Consider the following 11890-nt stretch of genomic DNA (forward strand, 5'->3'; position numbering starts at 1 on the left):
TTGTTTAATAGTCCACAGAAGGCACCCTGGTAACTGTGGGGGTAAGCAAGAGACAAGTTTTATCCATGTAAAATCATTCAAAATATAAAAAACCCAACCCTCTCCCAGTTCACCTGTGTGCCAATAATGGATGGAGTTACTCAAGAACAGGAACATGTAAAGTTAATGACTTCCATACTGAGAAGTACATATGCATTGCCTGTATGCATTTATGATTAATTTCTAACCCTTACAGGCCTGTTCTTGCAGACATTACCCTATTCAGCTGAAACTGCCAGCTACCACTAGCTAAACACACCTGGGAAAAGAATATTTTTTCTCCAAAACTGTCAGATTTTACTGTGCACTTTTGTGGAAGGTAAATTTCTTGCATTAAAGAGGGTGTACAACTGAGTTATGTGCATTTGAACACCAGCTTGAGCATTAGTCCTTTTGTCTCTGAAAGTCTAGTGTCAGTTTCCCCCTTCCTCATTCTTCACATAACTTGGCCAGAAACTGACTAAACCAAGTGTACAGGTAGCTGCTCAGTATTTCACACAAGTTCAGAGAAACAAACTGTGTGCAGAGGATCAATTATCTAGTGCTAGACTTTGTGAGGTTTGTTCCATTCCATCCTTTCATAACATCCCACCTTTCATAGAAAAAGTGAATTTATTGGTCTTTCTCAGTCAATCAAGTTTAAAACCAGTGATAAGAAAGAGCAAAGCATCAGCACTCCCTGCTAGCCAGGGCTCCAGCAGAGTATGGCTCAGTCTACATCAGTCAGTTGTAAGGTCCAGCCCCACTGACATGGCATTTGCTGAGGAGTCAATTGAGGTAGAGCAATAACCATTCCCTTTTCTCCCAGGGCAACCCATTTCAGCAGTTCCCTGTATCCAGCCAGCTTCACCTGAAATAGAAACACACACTATAGTTAGAACAGTGCCTTCTCAAAGTACATATAAGTGCAATATTGACAAAGTAATTATTGATCCATAGCTACCTTACTCACCAAGTATCCTAAAAATGCCACTTACTAACCAAATGAGTGATAATTATTAAAGGTAATGGGAAAACATTTGCAAGTAGATATGCAAGTAAAAAAGCTACTCATGTTGGGTCTTGAGAAGGACTTAGGGCTGTAGAAAGTGAATAGATATCTTTTGGAAGCATTTGGAGTAGGATTTAGGTCTAAGCAGAGATCTAGCTGCCACAGTACAGAGCTTTGCATTCCCTGTTTCCAAACTGCCTGCTTCCCATGGTGAAACTTGTAGTCTTGAAAGAGCATGACTGTTTCTTACAGAGGGCAGCCAGGTATCTCAGAGAAAGCTAAGAACCACAAATAGGTTGATTTGCTGATAGGTAAGCTGTCACTTACACCAGCTGGTGACCTGCTGGAGTGGCTGCAGACCAGTCTCTCTGCTGAGGAATAGTACTTTCTAGTGCACATAGAGTCTACCTGCCCCCTAAAATTCCAGAGGCATCTCCATCACTTCTGAAATTACTCTTTCTCCCCTATCACAGAGCTGTCTTGGCACCAGTCAGACTACTTTCATATGGAACTAGACCAGAAGGGGCAGTCCAGAAACACTCCTAATGCATTTCAGCAGCTAACAGACATGCAGTGCATGAGACCTGAGCAGAGCTAAACCAAAGTGAATCTCCCTTAAATGCACAGAGTTGATACCAACTTCTGCTTCCATTGGGTTACTTGCTACTTGCCAGTGTACATGTGGCATCACTGACCTCCACTTGGTATAAGATGCACGTCTAGGGTAACACTGATTGCTCTTCAGCCTCCCTGGGCAACAAAAACCTCTGTGTACATCCCCTTCCTGCAAGGCGTTGACTTCTAAAGCTGCACCACTACAGCAACTCCAGTATCACCAAAGTCATGAGGACAGCTGCTTCTAAAGAAAAGCCATCTTTATGCTGAGTTAGGAGTCTACACAGGAAACAGGAGGGGTGGCCCAGTTTTTTCCCCTGCTCCTTGGCCTCTTTGTGATTCTTAGTTTGCAAGCTAAAACATATCCCAGCGACATCTCAGTCTAAGAAACATCCCACTGAGAGGACTATGACAAGGAGGTCCCAGAAAGAAAACAAACATTTGGCTGGGTCTCTTCCAAAGTACTTTGTCCCAAGAGCTATGCATTCCCAAAGATGCCAGAAACTTTAATAAACAAGATGGAACATGACAAATCCTAGAAGGAGGGGAGGGACTCTCTTTTACCTGTGTTTCTCCAGGCTTAGCCCGTGGCTCACCAAGTTCCAGAATCCCAGAGACTGGCCAGTTAAGGAAGATAGCATTGACTTTCCCTTCTTTAGGGGTGAAAGTGTACCTGGTTGGAAATGGAGACCAAAAAGGCATTGTCAGCTTTTCCCTGGAAATCTTTAGAAGTGATAAATAAGAGTGCTTTCAAGACTGGAAAAATGGATTAGAAAGGTCAGGGTTTATTACATTTTCGCACACATAACCACCTGGCCCTTTAATAATGTACTGTTCCTTGAAAATTTGTTTCAACATACTAGAGGTAATGAAAACTATAAAGAACTGAATTCAGAGGTGAACATCTGTTGTAACTTTAGCACACTGTATCAACTCAGCCATAGGAAGGAAAGAGATACTTGCAGGATGGGGAATCATTAACAGATAACTGTAGGTTATATTCAGAAAGACATGGTAACTCCCATCTATACACTAACATGCAGACTAAAAGAATTTAAAAATAGTATGGGCAACGGAGTTTCCACTTTGCGTAGCTAGTTTTTAAAAATACTATTTTCATCACTGTGCCGTTGGAATTCTTGTGGCATACCCCTGAAACATTCCTCCCTCCTTCCTATTTAGTTACAGTTTTTTATTGCTCTTGAAAGGGATTTTACTTAACAGTCAACAGTTGAGCATCTCCAGGCTAAAGCCAGATGGCCAGATCTTGCTGGGAATGGGAATAAAAACATCCACTGAGACAAGAAGGCCAAGACCAAAACCCTGACGGATCATGAAGATGTTAGAGAAGCTACAAGTAACAAGGGCAGAGGGGAGGCCAGAGACTGACTGTAATTTAGCAACCAAATAATTGCTGTTATCTTCCCACTTTCTGAACACCAAGTGACATTGAGTATTCCTTTGTTCAGATAAACACTTCATAACAATCTTGTATTTCCAGATTTTTTTTCATTTCTGTTGCCCACTAGAAGCAAACAGAATTACCTAATAGATTAGCCTACACCAAGAAGCAAAAGATGACCATAGGAATGCTTGCAGCTTTCCTTTCAGCCTCAGCATCATTTCAAAACTAGTCTCTACCTACAGCTTTATACAACGTTTTAGATGCAGTTGCTTACACTAACAAAGGCATTAATTCCTTCACCACATACAAACTAAGATGGTGATTTCTGTAGTGTCAAGTCCTTAGGGATTTCAAAGCTTCACATAACTATGGTGCTGCTTTCCAGAGCCTGCATTTTAGCTCAGTAGACTTACCAGACTCCAGGTGTGACAGTGTCGTTCTGTGCTCTCCATGGCATTGTTCCATAGATGGCCTCTCCATTGACCTCCAGCCAAGAGCCCACCTGCCTCAGGCGCTCCTCAAACACAACAGCAATGCGACCGTCGTGGGTGGGCCCAATATTCATCAGGAGGTTTCCTCCACAAGACACTGTTTCTACAAGTTGCTGAAGTGTTTTTAAACACACAGAGCACATGGTTATGAGTAATGAAATCACATATTTGCAGTACTTTTTAAAGTCTGCTGTACTGCTTCAGAATGATAAACCACACGAGTTATGCTACTGCTGCACGCTGAGACTTAGGGGTTCATCCCAAAAGTTAATACAAAACTTAAGCTCTCATAAAACAAAGCTCTACTGTCAATTTTTACATCCAAAACCAGCTCCAAATACCTTCTTGTACCAATATGTCTGCCTGAATCTACATTAGAATCAGATCCTGCAACTCTTTATCATTTCAACTTCTGCAAGAATATATTGAGGCTTTTACCAATAGGACAGATGACTTCTCTGCACCAGAGTAGAATAAGGTGAATAGTCGCTACTTCATCTTTATTGAATTTTAGAAAAGCCACTTCCTCCTGTTTGATGCTTTTCCTATTTTATAGAAACATCTGTAAAACACAAGGAAGCCTCCTACAAAGCCTACAAAATTTGTGTTCACATCCACACTGCCCTCCAGAGATCATGGACTGAGATGCATAAGTCTGAGAAACAGACAGCTGCACACATGCTGCTGAATTAATTCAAACCTTCTGCCTCTGAAAAGAGGAAACTTCAATTTCAAATTGTCTTTTGTGAGGACGCACTAGAAACAGCAACAATATTAAGCAACAGTAACAATCTTTCCCTTACTAGCTGAAGTTTGCAACTGAATGCATTATTCTGGAAGACAGATCAGTCTTCCTTTCATTCAGTTTTCCTAAGCTTCAGATCTTTTTTAATACCTCAGCCTTGTAAGAGAATCAATGTTTTAACAACATCAGCAGTCTGCTTTTGGTAGTGTTTTTCTGTATGTTCTGTAAGGAAAGTTTCTCTCTACAAAGTAAAACTACTGCTGAGTCATAAACTGTTTCTATCTGTAGAAAGGGGAAAAGATGTAGCCTTCCAGCAGGAGTTCCTAAACAGGACCTGTGAAACTGAAACTCTTTGCTTCCCAAAAGCTTGCCTATGCAGTTACCAGAGAAACTTAGACAAAAATGTAATTATGAGACTGTCCAGAGCAGTCCTTGGCCAGTTACTCACAGGGAAAACAGCTTCTAAGAAACTGACTGAATTTCTACTAGAAATTCATTCTGTAGAAACAACTAAGAGAAAGGTTAAGAATTACATGGGTTTTCCATCCTGCCAGCATTAAGGCTGGAAATTAACAAAATTATTTATTGTTTCATGGATTCCCTATTGAATTAAAATCATCTTATTCATAAAACCAGATACACAATCGATATGTTAAACAGCACAATACAACAATCAGGAGAGTGAACGGGGAGTGGCAGCAGCTGCTGTGGCCCTGTACCTTGACCAAGTCCTCGATGGGGAGGTAGTCCCGCAGCCGCGCGTCCCGGCGGTAGCCCCAGGAGCCGCGGTCGATGGTCATGCAGTTCTCCCACTTGCGGGGCAGGAGGCGCCCGGGGTTGTAGCGGTCGCTGCACGTGTAGAAGCCGCCATGGGCACAGATGCTGCCCGCTCCCCAGCGGTCATTGGTCACCACTGTGTCCCGCACCGGGCTGGGAACAGAGGAGTTTTATTATTTTTATTCCATGAAACGCGGTCACAGCCAGTGTAATCCCTTCCCACACACATCCCTCCCAGGAACTAACATTTTGGATGACTTCTGTACTATTAATTTATTACAATAAGATTAAGTGCAATGTCAGGGATTCTATTCTCATGCTTTGCTAATAAAAGGTCCAGATCAGAATTTCTTAGGGAAATAAGTTCCAGACTTTAACAGGAGCTCTGCCAGAAATCCCTCTGCACTTCATATCCACTGCCAGATGTTCAGCCTGTGATGACAACAATGTACCCATATTCTCAAATTGTCCTGCTATCCTGTGTTTCTGTGCAACAGCAAATACTTAGGGAAGACTGTGATTAAGCAGAATAGCCAATACTATCTTAAATTATTAATTTGCAAATGTGTTTTAAAAATACAAAACAGTCTTTTTCTAATGCCAGCTTTGATAGTTCTAGGAAAGATCTGGATTCTGTATTTCAGGAGAGTTTTGTAAAGTCCTCTTAAGCAGAAGTAGCAGGTTCCAAAAAAACAAACAGAAAATGAAACAAACTAGACAGCAGAATTTCAGATAAGGAGCTAAACCAGCATCATTAGGTACCTGTCATTATAGAGCCAAGCCAAGAAACCAGTGCTGTTCCAGTAAGTATCTGGAGCATTTCCATCCCCATCAGACCAAATTATTTCTGGCTGGTACTTGGTCACAATTTCATAGAGTTCTGGTAATGATTTGCTGGTGGGAAACTTGCTTGTGTTAAAGGCATTGGTGGCATCCTCAAGGAAGAGAGGATTGAACCATTCAAACAGGGAATGGTATAACCCAAAATGCAAGTCAGTCCTGTTTCTAACAGATGTTGCTAGTTCAGCAATAAGATCTCGCTTTGGTCCCACATCAACAGCATTCCAGTTCCAAGAATATTTGGACCCCCACAAAGTAAAACCTAAAAAGAGAAAAATCAGAGGATAAGAAAGAAAAGAAGAAGCGCGGACATTACAGTTCTTTCTGGAAAGTGGTTGGAAGTGTTGCAAAAAATAAAATAATAAAAATTCTATCTGTAATAATATTGTTGTTATGGTATAAGGTGTGCCTATAACCTGTTTATGCACAATGGTAGTAGTTTTAATATCAGAACACCATATATTTTTAGAAGTATGCATATACATTTATATTTTCCAGTTCTGTACTGCTTAGGATAATTATTCCTTCTCTTTAATTATTCAGTCTATTCATATGTGCCAATTAAATGAACTAGATTACTTTTAAGGCCCCTTCCAACACAATGCATTTTCTAACTCTACAACTCTGAAATTACCCAAAAATACAGCAGCTTTTGAGGCATCTACATCAAATGTGAACTGTAAATACACAATCAGCAAGTGAAAGATAGAATTGTTTCTCAGCTGCAGAAAGCCCAAGCTATTCAAAGACTGTTCTCTTTTCTGTTTCCATCTTATGCAAATGTTCACTTTTTATTTGCCTTGATATTTATAACAGCTCAATCAGCTACTCTGTACATGTATGAGAGAGCAAAAACTCCTGAAACAGCTGTTAAAACGTCAAGATTAAATATCAGAAGGGATTTGACCTTTCAAGACATCCATCAGTCCAGCACAACCACCTACAAATACTACTGCACTGCAGACTCAGACCACTGCCAGAGGAGCTCCCCTCTCACCTTCTAACCCCTTTATACTCACTGTCTGATCAATCTTGTGCTATTTCTGTGAACTGGATACATGCAATTGTATGGATTAAACAACTTAAAAATTCATGCACAAGGCTATTGGACAGACTAAATGAATCTTTTTTTTTTTGAAGTCACTGGGAATTTCACCACAAGTGACATTCAAGATCAGAATTATGTGTGTCAGAGCTGAGATTAAAATTGACACTTCACAAGTTTCCAGCCTTGAACCCACATCTCAAAAAGATGAACAACATTCATTAGATGTATTGTAGAATATCTTAATATTTTATACTTTCTTTGCTAGTGTAGTTCCTTCCAGAAGCCGTCTTTTTCTTTACTTTTCTCTGCAAAGTACCTTACAATTACAATGCTAAAAAAAATAGTGCCTGAAAAGCTAGAATTGGTTCAAGGTTTTGGCTTCTGTTCACTACATCAGGAAGAGCTATACCTTCCTAAATCTGAAGTTTGACTCCTACAACATGTTCCTAAATTCCTTGGAGAAACCAAGGGAGTTTGCTAACTGCCTGCTCACAGCAGCTCTCCAAATATTAAACAATGCAGAATTCACTTTTATGGTTCCTTCAGCAATAAACTGCACAGAAATAAAAAATAAACTGTGGCCACTGCAGGAAGCTCAGCTGCCACCACCACTTCAGGCTGTCTTGCCTACAGCAAGAGAACAGTGGCACAATCTACTGCTCCTCCTGTGCAAACTCCATGGCCACAGCTTTTGTGTAAAGGTCAGGAAAACACCTGCACATCTCTTGGGGGATTTTTGTTTCCTCTTTGACTGTGGTGGGGCAGGTAAGCCTGCCTGGCTTTCTCTGTCTCTTAGAAGGTAAAAAAATCAAGTGTTTTTTAATCTGTTGACAGAAATGCAGCAATTACTAACATTCACAAAGCTTCCACTTACCCTCATGATGTTTTGAAGTTAAGACAACGTATTTTGCTCCTGAAGCCTTCAGAATATCTGCCCACTGGTTGGGATCAAAGAATTCTGCTGTAAACAGAGGACCAAAATCTTCATAGCTGAAGCCAGGTGGGTAATTTGCATCCATAAATTTCACATAGGGCTCTCTCTTTTCCTTCTGCCAGTACCACCTACAAAATACAGAACAAAGCATGTCTGCTGATGTATTTTTTGACAAAGAAAAGAGAATTTAAATGATCAGCACCTTTCAACACTGACAGGTAGAGGCATTGGAGGTACATGACACTGGCAATAAGATGAAATTGCTCCAGAAGAGTATTGATTAGCAAAGATTTCATTTTTTCTATCTTATTTGTCCATGTTCTACATCTTTGTACTCCGCTTTGGAAAGGTCTCAGGATTTCATTTGAAGCAATGAAAAAAGCAGCTACACTTTGAGAATGGAAAAATTACAGTGCTGGCCAATACCCAAATCTCAAAACTGTACTAGAGACCACAGACAGTCTGTGTAAGAAGCTCAGGTGGCACAAGAAATGCATTTTTCCTGGACTTGCATGTCTCACCTCCACAAGTCTCACACCTCAGCCATCAGGCATCTCTGCTCAGCCCCCAACATTGCAATCCCTATCACCCACAAATATGGGGATCGTCAGCTTTACCTCTCTGACAGTCCCGAGCCCTCTACACAACTGCAGCTGAGTGACCCAAGGTCCCCAGCCCCAGGGCCAGACAGAGCTGAGACCAGGTCACTGCAGACTCTGCACACCTGAGGCCTGCAAGCAAAGCCACCCTGCCAGAAGAAAGCACATCCTGCATCCAAAACCTGCCCCTGCAAGAACACCCCACACTTACAAATGTCCCTCTGTCACCTTTCTATCAATGAAACCAAGCAGCAAAAATCCTCTTGTCAAATTTAGACTTATATGAAAATAGATTGTAAAGTGAAGGAATAAAACAGGCCAGAATTTGAATGTTTGAAATTAATTTCTCTCTCCTGTCCTGAGCTGGACTCTGACCTCAGTTCTCTGAGATCACAGTGTGAATATTGTTGTAACCTTCCCAAAAACACTTCAGCATAAACCAACACAATCTCTGGCAACCAACAGGGGAAAAAAACTTAGAAGAAAGAGGCTGAGACAGCTTTCCTCATTGAAAGAGCCAGGGGAAGAGGAAATAATAACAATAAAGCAAAACAAATTTTTAAAAATAGAACCAAAAAAACCCTCTGATTTCAAAGTATGTAATTTCTTAAATTAAAAAGTAACAACCTTGCTTCTCTCCCATAGTCACATGGTTTGCTGACACGAACACTTCCATGCTGACAGGATTAGATTCTAGAAACACCCTTACCAAGGCTGTGGAGCACTGAGGAAAGGCACACAGGATGGGTGATAACAATTTGTGACCTTCTATTTGATGCTGCTAATGCAGGACCTCAGTCATCTGACTGCACAAGCTGTCAGAAGGCCCTGAAGCAGCTCTAGACACACACCTGCCATGGAATAGGAGAATACAGGAATATAAAAAACAATTCAAGTTTTGGGGCCAAAAACCAAATGCTCCATCCTGAGCCTGTACACCACTATCAGAGTGCAGCACTCTGAGTGAGGCTTGAACCCAAACCTAGTTCTGTCACAGCTCTCTAAAAGTAATTTATAAGTAAATGTAGTCTGCATTAAAAATCTGCTGAAACACTTGACCCTAATTCTGAAAAGAACAGGTGTCAGAAAACATCGGTTTGATTAGATACATGTTGGTTTGTTTTGCAAATATAGTAATTAAGGTTCCCCACAGCTCTGCCATAAAGCTACCCTTATCTTCTTATTGGAAATAATAATGTGTGTCACTTGCAGTCTCACAGGAAGTACCTGGTAGAGCATGGAAAGGTGACAGCAAAAGCATGCTTACAGCTAAGGGGCTTGAACCTGTGAACACTCATGGTACAAAGATTTCATTGAGCCTCTGAACTAAAGTTATCTGAAGGATCAGAGTTTTAGGTTGTCTTAAGTGCAAAGCACTCTTAAATAAAAGTAATAACAGTAAAAAAAAAAAAAAAAGAAAAGAAAACCATAAGCAGCACAGAATGTGCACAAGAACACAGCAAGGCTGCTTGCCAGGTAAGGGTAGTGATGGGCTCTGTGCTCCCCACAGAGCTCCAACAGGTGCACAAGGCTGCTCCAGAGGCTGGCACATCCCAAACACCTGTCCCCACAAGGGAGACCCCCTTTGTCCATCCCTTCATGGCGGTCCTGGAGAGGGCCCTTTTGGCCACTTCACCAACCACTTCTCCCCAGCACTGTTGTGCTGCAAGGCCCTTCTCTCAGCTCTACCAGCTCTCTGCTTGATTTAGTCACTTCAGCGGGGCTATTCGGGAGTGTTGGGGCTGGGCAGACAGGCGCTCAGACACACCAGAGGCACCTCCAACTCCACCTCCTCTGCAAACTGCGCCATGGAGTCCGTGACTCGGGTGCGCACAGAGCTCTTCCCACACACCTGAGCTCCAGGGTCAGCCTGCAGAGGGCCTCCAACCCAAACCTCCGCTGTCCGGGGGACCACCACACCATCCCCGCCTGCCCCGAGCGCTGCTTCCCAAGCAGAGCCCTGGGCCCGCCGGCGCGGCCCGTCCGCCGCGGCGGTTCCGGTGCGACCGGAGCGCTCTGGCTGCAGCTCACCAGAACCACTCGCTGCCGAAGCTGGGCACCGAGAACACGCCCCAGTGGATGAAGACGCCGAACTTCGCCTCGTCAAACCAGGCGGGCAGCGGCCGGGCGTCCAGCGAGCCCCAGGTGGGCTCGTAGCGGGGCCGGGCCTGCGGCAGCCCCAGCAGCAGCAGCAGCAGCAGCGCCAGCGCGGCGCGCCCGCCCGGGCCCGACATGGCGGCGGCGGGGCCGGACCTCGCGGCGCTGCTCGGCCGGGCCGGGCCGGGCCGGGCTGGGGAAGGGAAGGGGAAAGAAGCGGGACACGGGCAGGGCGGTCCCCGCAGCCCCTTCGCTCCTCCCCCGGCCCGCCCGCCGCCCGGGCGCTCTTCCCCATCGGAGCCGCTCTATCTGGCTGCTGGAGCACAAACTGCCCCCTGGATTTTAGGGATTTAAAGAAATTGAAGTAACTGGCTGATGCCTCGGCCGGCATCCCGCCGTGCTTTCCCCCGCCCCGCCGGCTCCTCCCCCCAGAGCGGCCTGACGGTGTCCGCTGGATCTGCGGCCGGAGCCGGGCCCGGGCCTTGAATCTGCGTCCGCTCCGCTCCGGCGGTGGCCTCGGCACCTGCTGGGCCTGCCCTTCCCGCCTGCTTCCGACCGCAGGCTCGGGTGCAACATCGCTCTGCAGCTCCGTCCAGCCGACTTGAACGTGGAGGCTTCCCGGGCAGAGAGGTGGCCCAAAGCCTGTCAGGAAACATTTCTCTCTTCCATCATTAGCATGGCCTGTGCGGAAGCTGCCTCGGTTCAGTAGATGACACTCGGCGTTTGTGCTGCAGATCACGGGTAGCAGGCACGTACTTTAAAAGATACATCTTCCATCAATTTGTTGCCCACCCTGGTGCTTCTCCGGTCTTTCCTGATGCCCGATTTTTGAGGTTTTACTTCACCCCCAGATGCCGTGGGATAGACTTTGTGAAATAATTTGGTTTAATCAGCAAATACTAACTTTTCACAATCAGCACCACAAATAGAAATTTCTTTGGCGATCTCATCAGAACAGTCAAAAATGAATGAAATTAATTCAGGCAACTGAATTAATCTCTCTCCAACTGGGAAGGACATATACTTTACTGCTGTTCTATGGAAGTAGAGCTTTAGTTTCCAGAGCCATTAACCACAGCTGTTCCATCTAATTCAAAAAATATTTAAAGGGCTGTGGAAACAAGATGTACATGATTTTGTAATTTTTTCATTTCTATACCTTGATTAAGATAATAAGTTACAGGCAGATAAAAACATTGTGATTTCCAGCACATTATTCTTTCTGACTGTTCACATTACTCTGATTTACCAAAGCACTTTGATATTACAACAGGAGCCTCTTCATACCTCTTTTACATTCACCATTGAC

General features: G+C 43.8%; 1 protein-coding gene across 1 annotated transcript; it reads right to left on the bottom strand.

Moving 5' to 3' along the window:
- Positions 1-632: 632 nt before the first annotated feature.
- On the bottom strand, positions 633-10876 carry FUCA2 (alpha-L-fucosidase 2). Its single transcript, XM_054279865.1, is given in 8 exon segments — positions 633-889; positions 2210-2318; positions 3464-3654; positions 5006-5216; positions 5826-6165; positions 7826-8013; positions 10516-10769; positions 10772-10876. Coding segments are annotated over 8 exon segments (1539 nt in total). The 3' UTR covers positions 633-748.
- Between the last annotated feature and the right edge of the window lie 1014 nt (positions 10877-11890).

This window comes from Melozone crissalis, unplaced genomic scaffold, assembly GCF_028551555.1.
Source record: "Melozone crissalis strain CALT ecotype California unplaced genomic scaffold, PUWL_Pcris_2 ptg000027l_1, whole genome shotgun sequence".
In the NCBI taxonomy this organism is placed as follows: Eukaryota; Metazoa; Chordata; class Aves; order Passeriformes; family Passerellidae; genus Melozone; species Melozone crissalis.